Source organism: Rousettus aegyptiacus, unplaced genomic scaffold (genome assembly GCF_014176215.1).
Source record: "Rousettus aegyptiacus isolate mRouAeg1 unplaced genomic scaffold, mRouAeg1.p scaffold_m13_p_9, whole genome shotgun sequence".
Taxonomy (NCBI): Eukaryota; Metazoa; Chordata; class Mammalia; order Chiroptera; family Pteropodidae; genus Rousettus; species Rousettus aegyptiacus.
The window spans coordinates 60735-81573 of NW_023416312.1; the positions used below are offsets into that span (position 1 = coordinate 60735).

Sequence of the window (20839 nt, forward strand, 5' to 3'; positions counted from 1 at the left end):
CAGCAGATGGCAGGAATTGTGTAATGCTATTCTCAGTGAGGTGGGCAGCATACCTGTCTCTTGCATCCTGTGTACAGATACAATGACAGTGCGTCAGGTGTGACTACAGTCTTGCTCTTTATAGGCAGGTAACACATGAACGAGACTGACAAACCTATCTCAGCCTCTAATATAAAGTAATTACCAGGCATGTCAAACCCTGTGCTTTAACACTAGGTTGAACTTTACTTTCTTAATCATCCAGGTTTGGTTGGGTTGCTGATTTGTTTGTCCATTTCTTTATTAAAGACATATCGCAGGCACCGGGGAAGACATAGTAGAAAGGTGAGCTAGGTCCAGTCTAGAGGGCCTTGGCTTTCTCTGGCACTGAGACCGGGCCGTACCCGCTGCGGACTCCTCCAGGCGGTGGGTTTCGGTACATGCTTAGTGTGAGCTGGAGTCTTAACTTTACAGCCAGCATTTTGCTTTCTCTACCATTACTCAGCAGTGTGTGCGTGTGGACGCATCCTGCTGTGATTTGGGTCTGTAATGAGGCTTCCTTCAATTAGCCATGGTCGCTACAGCTTTTTGAAAAAGTTTTGGCTAAGCAAATCAAGCTTCTTTTTCAGTACCGGTTACTGGTTTTGATGCTTATTTTGTCCATTTACATTCCATCATTTTACCCTGTACAGCGCAGCCAGCCTCCAGATACTCAGATACCTCTAAGGTGCTTCTGTGTGCACTGTGGCCATGTCCTCCTGTGTCACGTCTGCTAAAGGGCCTAGATCAGAAATAAGCAGAAGCAAATAATTTAATTTAGTAGGTCTTCAAAAGTTGCTAGGACCGTCTCATTGAATTGGAGGTTGGTTTTCTTCTTTCATTTGATCACACTCTAGCTTTCTGTCATTACCAGGGAGAATTAAAACTTCACAGTGTCTAATACCTGCTTTTAATGCGAGGCATGGTGCGGGCTGGAGATCGCAGTTAATTTAATTCTCACTTGTAGAAGCTGTGGCGAAGGTGATCGAGGTTCGGGGTGGTCGAGGAGCGCTCTGAGGTCTCGCGAAGCCCTGAGCCTCAGAGGGGAGTCCCGCCCGGCACCTTTCCCCACCGGCTCTGCCATCTGTAGCAGCGTTGCCGGGCCCAGTGCCTGGTCCTTTGCGTGGCCTCCATCACTCCGCCATCTCCAGTGCCTTATTCGAAGGCAAAGGTTATATTACGATGTCGGGCTAACACTGAACGCTCTAGAAAATGAAAAGGGCCAGGGCTCAGGTGACTGAGAAAACTCCTTCGCCTTAGCATTGCTAGGAAGTACATTCGTCTCTCGGAGTCAGAGTAATTTTAAGGCTAGGAAAAGGCGGCCAGGTTTATTGGACAGAAAGCGGAGTCCACTTTAGGGAGAGCTGTGACCTCACACCTGCAGCCAGAATGGAGTATGAGTTGCTCCCCTGCAAACAGAAGGGCGGGTACGTCTGCAGTTTTTTTTTTTCTGCTTTCCTTAGCAAGATCCCACGTTTGGGAGCAGTGATGGTAAACATGTCCCCAAGAAGGGGACAGTCCTCACTCCCTGCCAGAGCCTGCGGGGATATCCACTCTCCCCAGCGGAGGCTGAGGAGCGGCAGCGGGGAAAGTTCTGGACCTGGCCGAGGTCCTGGGTCCCCACCCCAGCTTGCCAGCTGGAACCGCCTCGACAGGCAGCGTTTAACCAGCTGCTGTATTGTCGCCACACTCGGTCACTCTATTTCGTGACACAGTCTCACAGGAAGGAGAGAAAACATGGCCCTGATGCCATGCTTAAAATTCTTTGCAAGCGAAAAATCATCGGACGCCTTCCTCCGGGTTGCGCAGGCTGTGTATGAGACGGAGACAGCCTCGCCATTTTTCTGATATCGAACATGGGCTCTTATAAATCAGACCATGTAGATTGCTGTTACTTATTGAGAAGTTTTGGAAACCTTTGGTAAGCATCGATAATGGGATCCCGCCCCGCCCCCCATACTGTAAACTCTCAACTCTAAGCGCAGAGCGTGCACGAGCCATTGTCCCTACATGGGCTTCTCGGATGTCATCACCAACACAGGTTTAAGGCGGAGACCCTAGGTTTTCCTCCAGAAACACTTCTGCTGTTCTTGCTTCCCAGAATATCCAGTGTGTCCTTTTCCAGAGCACCTCACCGGGAGTTTGGCCGCTTATAACATTTTCAACTTGACTTGTTTATCTTGGTGAACTTTCCTGACTAGCAAGAAAATCCATCATTACGCTTGGGTCCAAGTGAGGAAAAAAGAACCTTTTGTATTTTTTTAAGTCTATGTATGTTGTTAATTTTTGTAGATGGGAGCTGGCCATGAACACAGTCTCTGGGTTAATGATAGAATGTGTGTGTGTGTAATATATATAAACTTTTAATGATGGAAAATGTCAGCCATACACAAAAGTAGAGAGAATGGTATAATGGAACCCTCCAGTACCCCTCACCCCACTTCAACAGCCAAGCACACGGCGGCCGATCTCGCTTTATCTCACCCCGCTCATCTCCCAAGCTCTTACTGCCTCATCGAAGCAAATCCCAGAATCGTATTTAATCCATAAATATCTCTTCTCAATTCATAGACTCCTTTTGAAAGCATAACTATAATACCTATCCCCCACTTGGTAATAGTCTCTTACTATTGTCCCTTCTCCGGCATGTTTCCTGTTTCTGGCTCGTTCGGGTCCAGATTCAGACGAGGCCCACACAGTAGCTTTGGTTGGTGTACCTCTTAATCTCTGCTCCCCTCTTCTTCTTTTTTTTTTTCCTTCTGACCACTTATTTGTTGAAGAAACTAATTCGCTTGCCCCTAGAATTTCCCTGACAGTTGGTTTTGCTGCTCAAATGCGCACAGTGCCCCCCGCTATTTATGCAAACTGGTGTAATTGTCGTTTGAGAGGCTCGATCTGATTCAAGTTCAAGTTGTTTTGCTTTTCTCTTTGGCGGGGGGGAGGGTATTATGATTATCAGTGGGTTCCGGCATTGTCTGCCTCGTACATCCATTTTTCCCATCAGCTTTTAACCTAATGCTGCGCACGTGGAGGTGTGAAAGATTTCAGGATGAGTTCCCAAAAGCGAGTTTGCTGTGTCAAAGGTAAATGCATTGCAGGTATTATTAGATATTGCCAAATTCCCGTCTCTAGGGGTCGCACCGTTTTGCACTCCCGACGCTGAGAGCTGAGCGTTCCTGTTCCCACGGCTTTGCCAGCAGAATATGTTGTCAGGCCTTGGCATTTTTGCCAGTCTCATAGGTGAGCGATAGTATCTCAGTGTAGTTGTCATTTGCATTTTTCTCGTGGCCCTTTCTAAAAGTCTTCAGAAAATAGAAGCAACATTTATGGGAAAAATTGAGCTTTTCCAGTGAAAGAGCTCCTGGGCTCTGCCGCCCTAAGGTTTCTGAAGCTCATTTTGTAAAATTACCTTCCCATATCTGGCTCCTGGCATCCAGGGGCAGAGGGGGAGTTCTCGGCTAGAACGTGTGCAGTTTCCCAGATGGGTGATGCCCAAGAACGTGCTGAGTGTGCCAATGGGTGTGGGGAGATTTCTCTCTCTAGTTATTCTAGATCTCCTGGAATGTACCTCGTGTTAGATTCCGAGTTGTGCTGCAGCCAGGAAGCTCATTTAACGTTGCTTCACCCTGACTTTCCCACGCTTATGTGCCATTGAAGCCTTTTTCTGCCATGACACCTGTAACGTCCCTGAGTGCTGGGGTGATGGCCCAGGACGCGTTGGGGGAGCGCCGTCCCGACTGCCTTCTTGCTACCTGTTGTTCGTGGTGTCCCGTTCCTGTATCTGGCACCTGTTCCCTCTCGCAGCTTCCGCCGCGGTGGCTCCGCCAGTCACTGCTGTGGCTTGCCTTTCCCACACTGCAGCCATGGGGAGTCTTTGAAAGTGTCTCCTCTGATGGTGGCCCTCTGTGACTTTTTCTCTCACTTAGAATGTAATCCAGGCTCTGGAGGGATGTTGGCCCCCTGTCCTGCCCTCTTTCCCCACCCCCCAGTCTCGCCCTCAGTCACCTGCCCCCCCCCCCCAGCCACCCTGCTGGTCTGCGCACTGCAGCTTGCAGCTCCCTGTGCCTGGAACACTCTTCCCCCCAAATTCTTGCATGCCTGTTCCCTCCCTGCTGTAGTTCTCTGGACAAATGACATCTCGACAAGATCCTTGCTTACCTACTGAATCTAAAAAGGACCCCCCTCTGTCACAATTCCGTTCCCCAAGCCAGCTTTGCTGTCCTTGAAACACAGATCGCTGCCTGACGTAACGGGGTATTTTTGGTTGTCTCCTTGACTAACATCATGTTGCTCAAGGGGAAAGACTTGGTTTGTTCCTTGCTCCATCCTCAGTTAGTTCCAGGCACAGCGCAGGGTTCCATGGGATGAATGGACCAGGCCCGGCGCTGTGCAAAGTGGCCGATGTCACTGCTCCTGCCTGCTGGGAGCCGTCCCACGGTTCACTTCGTTCTCGGACACTGGGGCCCTCAGAGTGAGGGCCCGGGCTGCGAGGATCTCAGGGAGGCCTCTGCGACTCGGTCGGTCACTGTCTTCCTAACATCCCTCTAGCATTTCCTTCTCTTCTACGTATTATTATTATATTGTACTTTAAGAAATCCTATTCTTATTACTGCTAATCAAGTCGCAGAAAGGGATGTTCACTAAACGTTCCAATAACCAGTTCCCATGAGGTACATTCTTAGCCAGGTGGCCCCCTTGCTTCAAGCCTTTTAGTTGTCCGATGAACTTCTTCCCTGTCGGGGTGGTATGAGTGAAGATAAACCCACGCATCTCCTTAAATAAGAGTGACTGCTCTCTTCTGAGCATTCCGTACCAGAACGAGGCAGGATTCGATGTTGGAATGAATGTTTTCGGTCCGACGGGATTTAGTGCTTTCAGAAGAGAATAAGATTGTTCACAGTTAGAACAGGCTTAGACCAACAATGTCCCATTAACACAGCACATAAGGTCCAGCCCGTGCGAAAAGCCCAGCACTGCTCAGATAACAGTAAAACATACAGAAATGGAGGCGGAAACAAAAAGAGCATTGTTCCCGGTTGTGGGACAGGTCTGGCGTTCCACACAGGACCTGCTGTTGATAGAAAACTGCCGGAAGCTTTCTGAGGTTCGTTCAAGGCCCCCTGCCAGAGCTGGTGATGTAAAAGGTAGAGTTGTAACAAAACTTCTCATTCTTTTGGGTTGTAATGCATGGTATTAACATGGAATACCTTTAGAGGCCTGGCAGCCCTTTTCTTCAAGATGTGGGTTTAAGAAGTCATTTGGTTTTACTTTTGCCAGTGCAATTCTCTTGACATCTTAAATTGAACAAAAAATGTGGAAACTTCAGGCAGCGGGAAGAAGAGGTTTGATGATAAACATCTCAAAAATGCCTTCTCGATGGTACCGGAGTCACCATTTGAGGCTGCGCCTTCTCCTTTTCTCTCTAACCATTTCTTTCATAAGCAGACCATAAAAAGCCCCGGTTTACTTTGAGACAAGATTTGACTTTCTGTGTGGGTGGCCTTCGGGTTCGACACAGTGTAAGTTTGGAGGCCTTGACTTTGAGTGTATTGTTAACTCGGTGATGAAAGGATTGAGTGCTGGCGTGGGGGGCCTCTTATTGGCTGTGTGACCTTAAGCAAGTCATTTAACTTCACCAGAGCTGCTGAGAAACGTTGAGGGTTGAAAAGTAAAGACTGTGGGTTCTGTGCACTGGACCATTTTTACACCGTGTGTCAGTCTGTTCGGGCTGCTGTAACAAAATACCACAGACTGGGTCGCTTATAAACAACACATTTATTTCTCACAGTTCTGGAGGTTAGGAGTCCAAGATCAGGGTGCCCGCATGGTCAGGTTCTGTGTCAGGCGAGAGCCAGTTTCCTGATTCATAAATGGTCACCTCCTCATTACGTCCTCATGTGATAGAAGGGACGGGAGAACTCTTTGGGGTCTCTTTTGTAAAGGCACTGATCTCATTCATGAAAAGTCCTCCCTCAAGACCTGATCACCTCCTAATACCATCACACTGGGAGTTAGGATCCCAGCAGGTGAATTTTGGGGGAACGTAAATATTCAGATCACAGCACATGGCGTAAGATCTTAGCTTATGGCATTATTATTACCAACTTTTGTTGAGCAGTTATCAATCTTCTATCATTTTATTTGAGATGTATAAGCACTATCTTGGGCTCTTAATTAAAATTTAAAAAAGAAAAGAGACAGTTCTTTGGCAATCCCAGACGTTACGATTTTCCTTATAAATGGAATATATTGATATCTTAGAAAATACCAACTAATTGAGCACATCCTCTGAATGTGACCAAAGTTCTAGAGGGCATTTGAAGACAGGGAGAAAAGTCCCAAATGAATTTTGCAGATGTGGAGGAAGAGGTTTCCTGTTTCCTGAAGTTCTTTGTTAGATGAGAATCTATCACATTTGAAAAATGGAAGTTATTTGGATTCTGCGAAGCATTTCTTGCCTGTATGAAAGCCTGTGGACCCTGCCTTGGCCGCTCTGAGTCGGGGCACACCTGTGGATACAAGGGGCGTCACCACGCTCGTGGTCCTGGGCAGACTCGAGAATCGGGAGATGTGGGTTCGAATCCTGGCTCCGCCACATATCAGCTTGTTATCTTGAGCCACTTAGTTAATCTCTCTGAGCTTCACTCTTTTCATTACAAAACCAGAGATTTCACTATCTCATAAAGCTGTTGAGAGGATTAAACGAGGGGACAAATGTAAAGTACGCAGTAAGACCCTGTCACCTAGTGGGCGCTCGATACATTGATTTGTTTTAACATGCTATTTATATAATCATCAAAATAACATATACTACATAAATGTGGTTATATAAGCTTATACTTATATAATATATAACACTATCTTTTTGTACAATTGTATGTTCTACAATAATATGTAGCTTTCATAAATGATAGTATTTCAGAAATTCCTAGAACTTTGAGATCACATTCTCTAATGGCTTTCAGACTTTTTTAAACAGCGGAATCTTTCCTCCTTTCCTTTCCCACAAACAATATCTTCTGTGGAACCAGTCAGGCTGAGGCAGAGCAAAGGTGGGGGCTCGGTGCTTGCTGAAGCAGGGGAGAGGGTCCCCAAGCCACACGCAGGCTCTCTCTTTGGCCGTTCCTGCTCACCACACTGGGACATCCTTGGAACAAAGTGAAAGCAGTTGCCCTAGGCCAGTCTTCATTCTTCTTCAGGGTCTCAGAGCCACTCGTATAGAACTAAGGCCAGAGCCCAGGTCTGTGACCTTGAGGTTGAACTTCTAGGCATTCGGCAGTGGCCACCTATGTGAGATGAATTCCAGGGTTGCTGATCCCTCTCTATGATGGGAATCGGTGCCTGCTTTTCTCCATGTGGCAGCCGTTACCAGTGTAAGGCAAGGTGCCTTGAGAGAATGCTGGCTCCATCCCCGGGTCACTTAGGCATGGTAGCTGCTAAAAGCCATAAGGAAACCGCAACACTTAAGTACAGAGCCGCAGTGACATGGTTAGGGGCCCTCGTTGCAGCCCGAACAGTGAGTTTGTGTCTAGACCTCTATGGCTATTTGACTAGTATTGATGTTCAAACAACTGAAACAATTCCGTTTGATGCAGCAGTAGAGTCTCATTTCTCTGCATGGGTGTCAGCGTCAGGCGATGATCCATTGCCCGTGTTTATCTTCCTGGAGGAGCCAGCAGACCTGCTCAGCAGAGGTGGTGCTCATTAACCGTTAGGGAGAAATCAGACTTTTCTGGCCTCAGGTTTTTTGTCTGGAAATGATGTAATAACCCTTTTCTATAGACTTCATCAGCCAATGTGTGTTGTGGTTTGGGGCATTAAATGAGATGTATCGGGAAGCCTTTTATCAGAAGGTGACTGCAAGAAGACATTATTATGTAAATGAGTCTAGATTTCTCTGCAGGAAAAGCCAGGCCGCTTCCTTGGCAGACGCAGTGCTGCGCCGCTGTGAGGTGGATAGCCTGTTATTTCTGCCTTGCCTTGGTTCTTCATAGAATAGCTCAAATGGAAAAACACATGGCTAGGCCATGTTGGGATTTAGGGGTGTCACCATTGATGTGCGGGGTCCCGTGGTGTGCCTGCGTCTGCTTTACACGGAAGAGCAGACTGGGGACCAGTTTCCATAAATATTTGATTCGTGGCTGAGGCAGTGACGGCTCTGCTGCCGAGCCCCGGGGCCTGTTCCGAAGGGAGGGAATGGCTTCCTGCCTTTTCCGTTTGTCCTTCTCTCATTCCAAGGGTGCTGACAGCTCAGATCAGCTCCCGTGCTGACTTTTGCTGTGAGTTGTGACATATGTGGCCAGGAATTTGTTAATGATCATAAAGGACCAAAGTTGGTCAATTATTTACTGTTTCTCCCATGGATAAGTAGATTCAGTGTCATCCTGATAATAATACTAATCACCACCAGCATTACATGCCAGGCCTCTGCCAGGTAAGACCTTTCCTTACATTTTTCTCATTCAATAGGAGAAACATTTTTTTTAAACCTATGTGAGACATCGGGAAACTGAGGTTTAAAGAGGTAGAGTGACTCGCTCAGGGTCCCACTGTAGAGCTGGAGCATCACTCATACCAGCAGGCCAGGATGCTTTTATGAGTGGAAAATAAAGGCACTTGGGCTGGTTGTTAAGGATCCATCCAGATTTTCAGGTAACATGCGGGCGGCAATTTAGAACCAGAAGCTGCATAAAGTGCAGCTGGAACCAGAAAAGAAAGTTAACGACCTTCCAGAGGAGTCCATTCCATTTCTGGAGCCAAGGATCGCAACTTCTTTAGCCCCGAGCCTCAAGACTTAGGTATGGAAGATGTGACAAAGGACGCGTGCGCTACAGGACAGCGCGTGCTCTTGGAAGGCCAGAGCCAAGTGTCATCTCTGTCAGCGCTCTGCTTTGACTTGCAGGACTTGCAGGCCTCGTGTGCACAGGGGCGGGCGTGTGGGCGTGGCCTGCGAGCAGGGAGGGAGGGGAGTAAGGAGGGGCGAAGGGATGTTTGGGTTGAAGGAAAGAATTAAGGAGGTGCATAGTAGAGAGAGAGAGAGAGAGAGACAGAGACAGAGAGAGAGAGACAGAGACAGAGAGAGAGAGATCAATTAGAACCAGAAGAGATGAAAGACATACACGGAGGAGACATGAGAGTTTCCGACTTCGTACGAGGCACCATTACTGAGTTCACTACTCTTTGCCGTTTCCCATATGTTCTCCCTGCACACAGAACTCATGCGTGTTTTATTTCATGGACATTTTTGACCACTGATCCAGATGCTAGGGATAAACGAATAAGACATGGTGCGCCTCTCGAAGAGGGGAGTTTAAATCCCAGGCAGTCAGTCACTCAGGCCAGTGATGCTGTCACCCAGTGGTTAGTAGAGGACGTGGAATCCTGGCTCAGAGCTCCTCACCTGCATGGGCCGGTCCCAGAGCAAAGGGAGTCAGCCAGCAGCCGAGTCTCGTCCCCTAGTGTTTGCCGCAAGGAGGGCTGTGTGCATCATTACTTTCCTTCGCCAAAACATTGTTTTTAACTGTTTCCTACCTTTCTCTGCAGCTTCTGAGGTTTTTTTTTTGGTTCGGTTGTTTAATGGGATTTTATAATCCCGCATGGAGTGACTCTTATTTTATCTTTTAACCAGGATCGATCGTAAGATGTCAAATGCTCACACCAGCTACAAACTGGATGAGGCGCAGGCTATAATGAACGAGCTTCGGACCATCAAGAAGGCCATTTGCACAGGCGAGAAGGAGAGGCGGGACCTGATGCAAGTAAGAGGCCACTGTCCTCGGGCCATGCTCTCTCTGAAGCAGCTTCCGGTGGCCCGGGCAGTCCTTGCTGTTCCCCGGCTTGTGGCTACGTCACTCTAGTCTCTGCCTTGGTTGTCACACGGTGTTCTCCCTGCATCTTTGTGTCTAAATTTTCTCTTATAAGGACACATATCATTGGATTAGAATCCACCCTAATCCAGTATGACCTCGTATCGACTTCAGTCCATCTGCAAAGACGATTTCCAAATAAGCTCAACTTCACATGTTCTGGGGGTTAGGAATTGAACTCTTCTTTTTGCAGAATGCAATTCAAGCCACAACACTAGGTGATACCGTCATAGTGTTCAATCATCAAAATAATTTTAAAAATCTATGATAAGTCTTGCCACCTCCCCTTTCTGTCACCACCCGTAAGTACTTCTGTTAGCTTCTCGTGTACCCTGCCAGTGTTTCTGCAGACACGTGACAGAGAGCCGGGACTGTCCCTGCTGCTCTGCGCCAGCTTCCTCGCACAACGATCGTACCCTGTACCTTTTTCCAAATCTGTACACAGAGAGCTTCTTCATTCCTTCGTATGGCTGCGTAATATTCTACCACGTGGATAGATGTAATTACATGGCTAGGATCATTGTAGCTATATATTGCTTTATTTTTATGCCCCTTCAGCTCCTGTAGTTTCTATTATTTTGAGAAAAAGCTGACTTTTTGCAGATGGATGTACGCTGGTATCTGTGCTCGGTGCCACAATGCATTCAGTTGTTTCTGTTACAGTTTTTATTTTTTGCTAACACACTAAGGGAGCACCTAGTGCCTGGTAGGCATTTGTCTCGATTCTGCAGAATGCAAGACACAGGAGGACGTAGGTAGCAAAGACGAGACTCACAGGCCAGATGGGACAGGTGCACATGGCACTGCCTCGCAGGGCATTGCTTCCTAAGGTCAAGGACAGGCGAGGCTTGTGACGTGTCCCTGTGGTGCTCCCTCAGTTGCAGATTAGCAGGCCTTACCCCAGACCTACTGGATTAGAATCTCTGGAGGTAGGACCCAGAAATCTATATTTTCAGACGCCCTCTCCAGGTCACGAGAGGTAAATAATCTATCATTAGATTTTCTCTGAGCACTGCCAGCCGGGAGAACGGCTCCCATTCACTGGGATGTCTGCTTGCGGCGTTGCGTGAGGTGCTCTGTGGACGTTACCCATCTAGGCCAAGCCAAAACCTCTGCTTCCCCACAGGGACATGGAGGCCTTGCCCCAGGAGGCCGAGCTGGCCCTCCTGTCCTTCCGAGTTTGCAGAGCTAGGGCAAGCTCGGTTGGCCTCCCTGCTATGGAGGCTCAGCATCTTCTCTGAGAAGCTTCAGGTAGAGGCACGGGCAAGGTCCTCTTCTCCTGAAATCGGCTAAGCTGTTTGGTCTTTCTTATACAAGCTTACTGATACTGGCCCATTCGGGACGCCTTTGTCTAGATCCAGAGCCAGCTACATGAGTTATACTGTACCTGGGCGTTCTGGTGTCTGCAGAAATAGTCTTTTCTTTAAAAAATGGTAGAAAATCTGATCTCTCTTTAACTTTCACCCACAGGGGATCTGTGTGCCAGAATACATACTTACTCTAATTTTTGGCAAACTAACATCTATATGAGATGACTTTTGACCATGTAGAATTATGATTGAAAAATCAGGTTATAAAAATACATAAACATCGTCTGGGAGCTATTTTCACCTTCTGTGTGGTTTATAAAGATCTCAAGTTAGCATTCATCTCTGTTGGACTCATTTATTGATAGAACATTTGAGATGTGAATGCTCCCTGCCCCTGCTTTATTGTAAATTTAAGGTATACCATGTGATGATTTGATATATGTGGTGAAATGATTGCCACAATAAAGTTAGTTAACACATCCATCACCTCGGATAGTTACCTTTTTGCGTGTGTATGGCGAGGACTTTTAAGATCTACTCTCTTAGCAACTTTTAAATATGTAGTGCAGTATTGCCAATTACAGTCACCACACTGTACATTACATCCCGAGACCTTACTCATCTTATACTGGAAGTGTGTACCCTTCGAACAGCATCTCCTCATTTTCCCTGCCCCCCAAGACTGGCAACCACCGGTCTACTCTTGGTTTCTATGAGTTTGGCTTTTTTGGAGAGAATACCTTATTTTTTTTTTTTCTTTTTAGGGAACATACATGTTTGAAAACCACTAAAAATGCTACCACAGTTGTTCTCTGTATTATTCACATGCTGCCAAGAGGACTCAATTGCTATCTGATTTAATTACTGAGAATTTTATTAAAGGTGCCTGTGGTGAAAGACCATCTACCTATCCATCTCTCTGCCTGTCTGTCTGTCTGTCTATCTACCCACCTACCTATGAGACCTTTCTTTTAAATCTGACGAGAGCGAGGGTTGGGGCGGGCCAACCCTTCAGTGCTGCAGCAGCCAACCTGGAAGTGACTGCTTAGAGAGGGAAAGGCATCACCGTCTCCGTTCAGTTAGCTCATTCATTCTGTCCCAGAGCCTGGCCAAGCTCACCGATGGCTTCAAGAACAGCTTTTCTCTCACCGAACCTCTGCAAGAATTCCCTCACAATGCAGGCGCGCATGGCAATTCCTCACCTCAGCAGTGCTGCGACGCTGGGTCTCAGACCGACATCATCGGAGAGGTATGCTCGCTGGGGGGAAGGGCCGGGGGGAAGGGCCGGGAGGAAAGGGCCGCCTTCGTGTTGCCATCAGTCATTTGCTTTAATTTTCCACTTTCTCTTCAGAAATGTTTTGGCTTTTGTGTCATTACGTTCGAAGAAAAAATATTGTTTCTCACATCCAGCTGAGAAGATTCTGCAGCCTGGGGTGCATTTGAATTACTTGTTACCTTTAAACTTGTGACTTGGATTCTTTGAAATAGCAGAATCCTTTTGAGAGTTAAGATTTTTTTTTTTTTGATAGACATCTGACTTTTTAGAGCATGGGCCAACTTTTTCTGTAAAGGTTCAGATAGTAAATATCTTAGGTCTTGCAGGCCATGCGGTCTTGGCCACAACTCCCCGGCGGTGGTGGTGTTAAGCAAAAGCAGCCATAGGTGACATGTAAACTAATGAGCGGGGCTGTTTTTCAATAAAACTTTATTTACAAAAACAGGCGGTGGGCCGGATTGGACCTGCAGGCCTTAGTGTGCCAACCTCTGGCTTAGACCAGTGATTTTCAAAGGCTTTGGGGCTTTGTCATCCTTGGGTTATACGTTGGTGCTATTTTTTGTTCTTCTCAAAGACTGTCAGGAAATCGTATTAAAATTAATTGTGTTTGGGATTTGGAAGAATTTCATAATGCTGCTTTTGATGTCTAGTGAGACCTTGAGTTAGCCACACAGATAAAGTTGGCAATCACCATTCGAAGCAGAGCGGTAAATACTTCAAGACACTCCTGCTGTAATGTCATTGAGTAAAGCTTATAATTCGTTTGTTACAAATGGATAAACAGCTTGGATGGCTTCTTTTTCTTTGGGCTTATTAAGTAAATATGCAATACCATTGGAATGCAGAATGCCCTCCCCAAAATTAAATAAAAGAAAAAGGGGGAAAAAGCATTGACAAAAAAAAAAAAAAAAAAAAACAACTCTGGATTTTAAGTAATTAGCTAATATTTTGAAAATTTGGCAAATAGTGCCTCTTTGAGGGGAACATAATATTAGTAAATAATGACTTCCTCTGTCTTAGATGTCATGGAACAGCCCTATTTTCAGTTTTCCCCTCATTGTTCTCAAAAGTACAATCAGGCATTTTTGATCAGCCATCTTTAGTTTAAAGAACATGGTCACCAACTACATAATAAACAGAAAGGAATCACGAAGTCAGAAATGTCCAGCAGTTTTGCCTAAAGGTTTTGGCAGGAAGGAAGGAAAGAATTATAATTTAGAGATTCTTAACTGGTTTGAGAGAAACCAGTTAGATCAAAGGTTCTCTAATGATTTAGGTAAGACATTCTAAAAATGTCAGGGGGAGAGTGGCCGGTTATGCTGTCGTAATAACTCCGGCAGTAAATTATCATTCTTTATGAGTTTACTGGGCCTGGCCTGGGTTGGCAGCCTCAAGGTTGTTATCTTGATTTAAGTAGTTTCCGTGCCCTTGAGACAGATGAAGGGATCAGGGTGCCAGGTTACCTAAGTTCATGTGGTCAGGGAGAGGCAGGTCTGAGTTTGAACCGACATCTCTGATTCCTAAATCCCTATGCTCTCTATAGAAAACAGATCATTTTGCTATAGAAAAATACAGTTGACCCTTGAACAACATAGGTTTGAACCACGGATCCGCTTATATGACGTGGATCAATAAATTCATCACTAATCATTGAAGTAGAATATTTTCAAATATTTGTTGACATGACATTATTTTTGAAAAATAAATAAAGGCGTAGTGGCCATAATACGTGGTCTAGTAGGGTCAGATCTACGGATAGAGAAAGTTGTTTGAAACTAGAGTCATACATTTCCGGGAATGAAGGAAAAAGTAACCAAGGTGAGCTACGGTTACCTCCCGTATGGGTCTTTTTTCCCCCTTTTACTTAGGAATTTGTCGATTTCAGTGTAATTGATATGAAATTGATATGAAACTAGTTTAAGCACAGCTGCAGAGCACCAGGTTTCCGCTCTAACTCCTAAGGTGGGTGCGCCACAATCCCGGCCTTTCTTTCCTTTTCCTTCGGTTCTTTAACAGGCCGTGTATCATTCAGAGGAGTGCTAGCGGCCACGCTTCACACAACTAGTCTGTTGTCTTCAGATCTTGTGACTCCTTAGGAGAACATCATTACTTTGCATTTATTGAAGAATGACAGAATATGCCGCACAAAATGGGATGATGTCTTTTTTGCCCTTGTACCAACTTTTACTAAGTAATTCACTATTTATTTGAAAACTTAATTTGTTGTTGTCGTTTGGAATTACACGATAAACAAATAAACTTCCACTTTTTTTTTTTAAATCCACCAGTGTTGGGAAAGCAAAGGTCTTCCAGGTCCTGCTCCCAACCCCACTGATCAGAGGTGGCCACTGAATATTATTTAGTGTTTTTCCTTCTAGACATTTGAGGAATGGAAGCTGAAAGATGAATTAAAATATTCTTCGTTGTTGCTGAAAGTTTAAATGAATATTCTATTTTGAAAATATGTTTTTAATATGTTTTCCTTCTTTTTTCCCCTCTGTTTTGGAAAGTTTGTCTTTGATGATAAAACAAGACTTGTAGACCGAGTCAGGCTTAATTGGCAGTATGAGGAAGCCAAGAAGAGGTAAGACGCTCCTTTTTCAAATCTCGCCTTTTGCTTATTTCCTTTCTCCTGTGGGAGGAGGTATTTTGGAGTTACAACGTGTGATTGCCCGCTTTTATCAGAAAGCTGTGTCCGATAAAATACAAAATAAAAGATCTTCATTTATGCGTAGCTTCTTAATACATTGATAAAAATTGACATGCATTTTAAAATGGTAGAATTCTCAATATTGCAAATAGTTATAAAGACACGATTTAACTACCTTATCTCAGGTAGTTCAGAACTCCCTCCCTCCATTCCTCCTCTTTCTCCTTCCTCCCTTCATCCTCCCTCCCTCCCTTTAGTCTGAGCATCAGTCCCTTAGGCAAGCTTAAGCAAAACTGCTTTATTTTTTATATATGTGGCTTCTAACTCCATAGGTTAATGGACAAAGCCACGTATCTTGGTTTAAAAGACAGTTTAATAAGGATTAGGTCAGCAGGTCATAGCAGTGCCTAATCTATTTCATTTCGATGGAGGGAATCGAGAGGCGTCCATTTCTGTTAACCTGTGTTGTAAATCATCTGCCTCCTGAAAATCGGGATTGGACTTAGTTTGTACATCTTCCGATTTGTCTTTCCCTCCTTCCTTCCCTCCCACCGTCTTGGTCTTAACCATAGAACTTGGGCAAAACCAAGAGGTGGCGTGGAGTCCTCATAAGCGCGTGGCATTTTGAACGTGTCACGTCTCTCCGCGTGTACACAGAGCCCCTGTTTTCAGTATTCTGACCCTGCCCTAGCTTTCATGTCCTGTTTTTTTTTTTTTAGAGACTTTCTCTCTTCTTCGCCTCTGGAAAGAGTCTTAAAACCAAACGACTTCAAAATATGTGCTTTGGAAAGCTGTGAAGCATATCTTTTTAATGTTTCCTTAGTCACATAGGAACTATTACCTTTGGGGGGGCGCGGGGGAGAAGGAGCTGAATGCCAAGCGAAGTGAGGGGGTCCTTTCTGGAAGCTCAATAGTTAGGCCTGCTCAATAGTTAGGCCTGCTCAGTATACTGTATCATTCATGGATGTCTGGAAATCCACTTTGTTGGCTTTTCAGAAAATGTAAAAATAGCAACAAAAGCAGATCATCTGACTCCCTCCTGGAGGGCCGGCTTGAACTGACATGGGCCTTTGTTTGCCCGGGCATTTCTACCCAGCCCTTCTTGGCTTCTCCCGATGTATTCGTGGTGGGCTTTACATTTGCACGTGGACCGCGGCCAAGTCCATTCAGCCACGCCGCTTATCTCCGAGCTCAGATTCCCCATCTAGCACGCATTCCTCCTCTTGAGCTGACTGGGGTTCGTCAGGGCTATTGTCCCTTCTGGGTATTCCTCTGCTCAGTCTTGCATGTTTCTACTGGAACTGCACAATGTGGGTGCTGGAATTTGCTGTGTCGTATAAAACGCAGAAACTAGATGATTGCTACACTTAGGAAGATAATTGTTACGTGTTTTGCTGTGACATTTACCAGACCCAGCAAGTGATTTCTTTGTTTTCCAGAGATGGTATCGGTACGCAGTGAGTAATCTTTTAAGTGCTGAGATAATACATTTGGGCAAAAAGTTGAGGATTTGAAGAAATTATTAAGCGGAGGACGCTGCACTTTGTCAGTATGTTTCAAATGAAAGTCGTGTTTCAGGATCGCGGCTACGGAGGACGGCTGGCCTGTGTGGGCGACCCCGATAGCTTCGTCCACACAGAGCAGCTGCTGGGAAACTGCGAGACAGTGCTGCTACTTAGCACCTGCCTCGTTCCAGGGGTTTGGAGGACATTGTGTGGTTTACGTGCTGGGATCACACGTGATCTTTGACCAATTTGGGAGATAAACTCCTTCACAACTAATAGAAATGCGTGGGGAGACCAGCGGTTCTACCTAGGAGCGGGGTACACCCAGGGCCGTACCTGCTGGGGCATGGGGGTGTGTGTGTTTGTGTGTGCATGTGCACACACACACACATGTGTATGCACACACACACACATGTGCGCACACACACCAGAGTCAGGAGCATGTGCATGCGGATGTCTGTACACATAAATACATATAACACACGCATGTTCCCACATATACAGGCATATACATCATATGTATTTGCTTTATTTTTATTACATAAATAACACATGGATACATTGTTTTTGTCAAAGGCACAATCAGTAGAGTCCACCTGACTCCCCCGCCCTCCCAACCCTACCTGCCACCATTAATGGTTGGGTGTAAAACCTTCCAGTCTTTTATGTAAACATTTGAATAAATTAGCATAGTGTAGTTAAATATAGTATACGATGCATAGCTTCTACAATGGTTATAACCATCCTCTATGGATGCACATCTAGATGGTGCCTGTTTTTCCTTTTCACAAACTGTACAGATCTCGTAACAGGCCCAGCCTTGCAGAAATGACCGTTTCATTAGACAGATGCTTGGCAATGAAATGCCTGGGTCTAAAGACGTGTACATTGAAAGCTGTGATATTTACCACCAAATCACCTTCCATAATGACTTCTCCGCTTTACACGGCCAGTAACGGCAATTGAGGGCCCTGATTTCTGTATCTCCTTCGATCATTAAAGATGCTAATTCTCTGCGAATTTTACTAGAGTAATGGGCAAAGACATTCTCTCAGTTGTCGTATGCTTTTCCCTGGCGGTACAGTTCAACGTAATTTTGTATGACTTTTGGGTATTTAAATTGCCACATCTGAATTTTTTTCAGACAAGCGAGCCTCTCAAAACATGTTAGAGCCCATCATTTCTCTGTTCACAGTGGGTCTCAACCATTGAGGGGGGCGATTTTTGCCCCCTAGGGGACATTTTTGTTTCTTGTGACTGTTGACATTGAGTGGGCGGAGATCAGAGGTGCTGCTAAACAACTCACGATGTGCGGGATGTCCCCACGGCAAAGACTTAGAAGGCCCAGAGTGTCAATAGTGGCACAGTCGAGAGATCTTACTCATGTCCTGCTCCTTCATCCCTACTGTGCGTGGACAACAGGGGCCTACTAGAGCGGGTGTTCCACTCACTCGGGGGTTAGCGCGGTCCCTCTGTCCTCCTCACTCTCCCTATCTCGGCCGCATTGTGTCCCTCATTGTTTCTCAGACTTGCCTGGCCTCAAACCTGCCAGGCGATCTCCTGACATAGTGCCCGGAGTCAGTGGAATAACGGCTAAGATGTCCACGTCCTAATCTCCACAACCTGTGACTGTGTTGCCTCCCATGACAGAACTTCGCAGATGGGATTAAGTTAAGAGTCTTGAGATGGTGAGATGATCCTGGATTATGTAGATGGGCTCGGTATCATCTGAAATCATCCCACCCCTTGAAGTTTAGCTTCCTTACCCTCTGCCAAAGCTCCTGGCTTCTGCCACTTCTGAATCGGACTTCAGAGAAGTCTTTCCTTGTGTATCTAGATTTGAGAGTTTTTTAAGTGTTGGGAAATTGTCAAAATGACGATTTGAAAGGTTTCATATGTATTCGTATTTAGTGGAAGCGGAACTCATAATTCCAAGTGGTGGTGTGATTTCTAGAGAATTCTCTAGACCGAACTACCACTATTGTGATGATTACTTTTGTGTTTTCAACTCTGGGCCATGTGACATGTACCCAAACAACTGCTTCTTCCTTTGCCTTCAGGACCATCGCTTTGGATTCCCGAGGCAGACATTACGATAGGAATATTTTCACATTATTGGTTAAAAATTTTAGAATTTTTCAAAGCCAATTTGGAAGAGCAAGTCTTCTTGAAGCAATCCCGATGACGCAGATGGCTCCTTATTTTTAACCTAAGAGCACTTGTTCCAGAACTGTGCACAAACTGTAGCTGTTTCCATAGAAACACTCACAGTCCAGATAGGAACAAAACATTCGGCCCATCCAGTTTCTCTGCGTCTTAGTGTTTGTTGCCAGGATGGGTCCTGCTGTTCATCCGTTGTCAGGAATCAGTGTAGTGTTAGGATTCCAGTGGAATTTGATCAGTCGCTTGGATTTTTTTTTTTCATTTCTCAAGTGACTGTATATCTGAGTTTTGGGGGGCAGGACATGGCTGCGAAAAACAGGGGAAAGCACCCTGGCCATTGTAGCCCCATCTTTCCCATTCAGGCCAAAAGAAGGAGGCCTAGAGACTATCTGCTTTTTCTTTTAAAGAAGTTGCTTTCTGAAGATCTGTACATTTAAAGGCGAAAAGATGTGAGGGCAGGAGGGATATTGGGTATTAGTAGACCCTTCTAACCCCACATATTCTAGATTCAGACTTCTCGAATTCACAGTGTAGAATGGAGTTAAGCCGAAAGGACTCTGGTTTGTCGATATTCAGTTCGGTCAGCTGAAGTGATTGCAGCGTTCCTCTGACTTAGATCTCTGCTGAGATTTTCTTGAACTTTTGCTTCTCATTTAAGTGGATATTTACAAAAAGAAAACAAAGGAGAGAAGACGTCAGAAGTATCGAATCTGTGGCTGTAATTGAAATTTGAAGGCACGAGGCTCTAAGCTAACACCACGTCCCGGAATGTGGCATGGGGATCTGTCACGTCTCATCGCCGTCACGTGGGTCCGTGGTTTGCCCGGAGTGCCATTTCTATTCCAGAAAGCAGCAGTATTTTATAGTAGACTGCAGAATTTAGGTATAAATTTAAATAATTGGGAATTACTTTGGATATTTAAAATGTGCCTCAAAACCATATAACATTAAAAGTGCATTTTCTTCTAAGAAAAATGCAAATCATATTTAAGATTTCCATGTGAATTGCGAGGTTCTGAGTAGTAGTTTCAGCAGCATAAATGCAGGTTTCCATTCGTGGTTGAATGGTGCCTGGGTTGTAACAGAAAAGGTGTTTGGGCAAAAATAGCAAAGGAAAAATGATTCCTATTTTACGTTTGTCTACATTAGACCTGTTCAGGGAATAGAATTTGGAAATCACATAGTAAATATGAAACCTGAATGCTTAACTAAGAATTTGTTTTCGTTTCTTTACTATCCTGAGCATAGGGACATATATTTTAAAGCTTTCGAAAGTATTTGTGAGAGAGTATATATAGGTCATAAAATGTATTACCTATCAAAAATAAGAATCAATAAAGAATACAGTTGACTTGTAGGAAAAAAAAAAAAAGAAAATCCCTCGCCAGTTTTAAGTGGTTCTCGGTTCTCCTTAAAAATGAACTTGGAAAACTTTCTTTTTTGTAAACTTTAATCATGACCTCACTTTGCTTCCATGTATTTATTTTCACTGAAATGATGTTTCAGGAAAAAAGCCTTTCTGGAAAATTTCTTTCTTTTATTACCCAGAATTGGAGTGATGGCACTTGCAGGAGCGGGGTTCCAACCCTGCGATCCGCTGTCTGGCGTGGTGTGGGAAGGGGCCTTGCAACTCTGTGCATCCATGTTTAGCCTTGGGCAGGAAGTCTCCTCTCTCCAGTAAGCCTAACCCACTAAGGGTACCCCTTGCAGATGGCTCGTTCCCAGGCCAGCAGCACGGTAGACAAGGCATGTTGTTTGAGAGGCAAAGCTGTCTTGTCTATCCTTTGGCGAACATACAAGAAATCACTTTGAAGGACTCCTTCTAGAGCTTTTGGCTTCCAGCGCAGACAGACACATGTGCCTCTCTCGATCTGGCTGAGAGCAGGCCCCAAACGTCTGTATCCAGAATGTGGATCCAGGCCAGGAAATGGCACTTTGCACACATGCCAATATTCTTCTAGATTTGTATGTAGCTCCGAAATGAACATGCAGTCATTTGCATCATTGTGAAATTTGATTATTAAAAAAACACTATTCTAAGCACTAAAATG

General features: G+C 45.2%; 1 protein-coding gene across 5 annotated transcripts in view; it reads left to right on the forward strand.

Annotated features, from left to right (window-relative positions):
* Positions 1–20839, forward strand: part of LOC107508375 (protein WWC3) — a 102489-nt gene that overhangs the window by 53556 nt on the left and 28094 nt on the right. For all 5 annotated transcript variants that reach the window (XM_036226447.1, XM_016140160.2, XM_016140161.2 and 2 more), the window contains exons 6-8: positions 9647–9776; positions 12297–12443; positions 14981–15054. In XM_036226447.1, coding sequence (XP_036082340.1) covers positions 9647–9776; positions 12297–12443; positions 14981–15054 — 351 coding nt within the window. The remainder of the gene's footprint in view (positions 1–9646; positions 9777–12296; positions 12444–14980; positions 15055–20839) is intronic.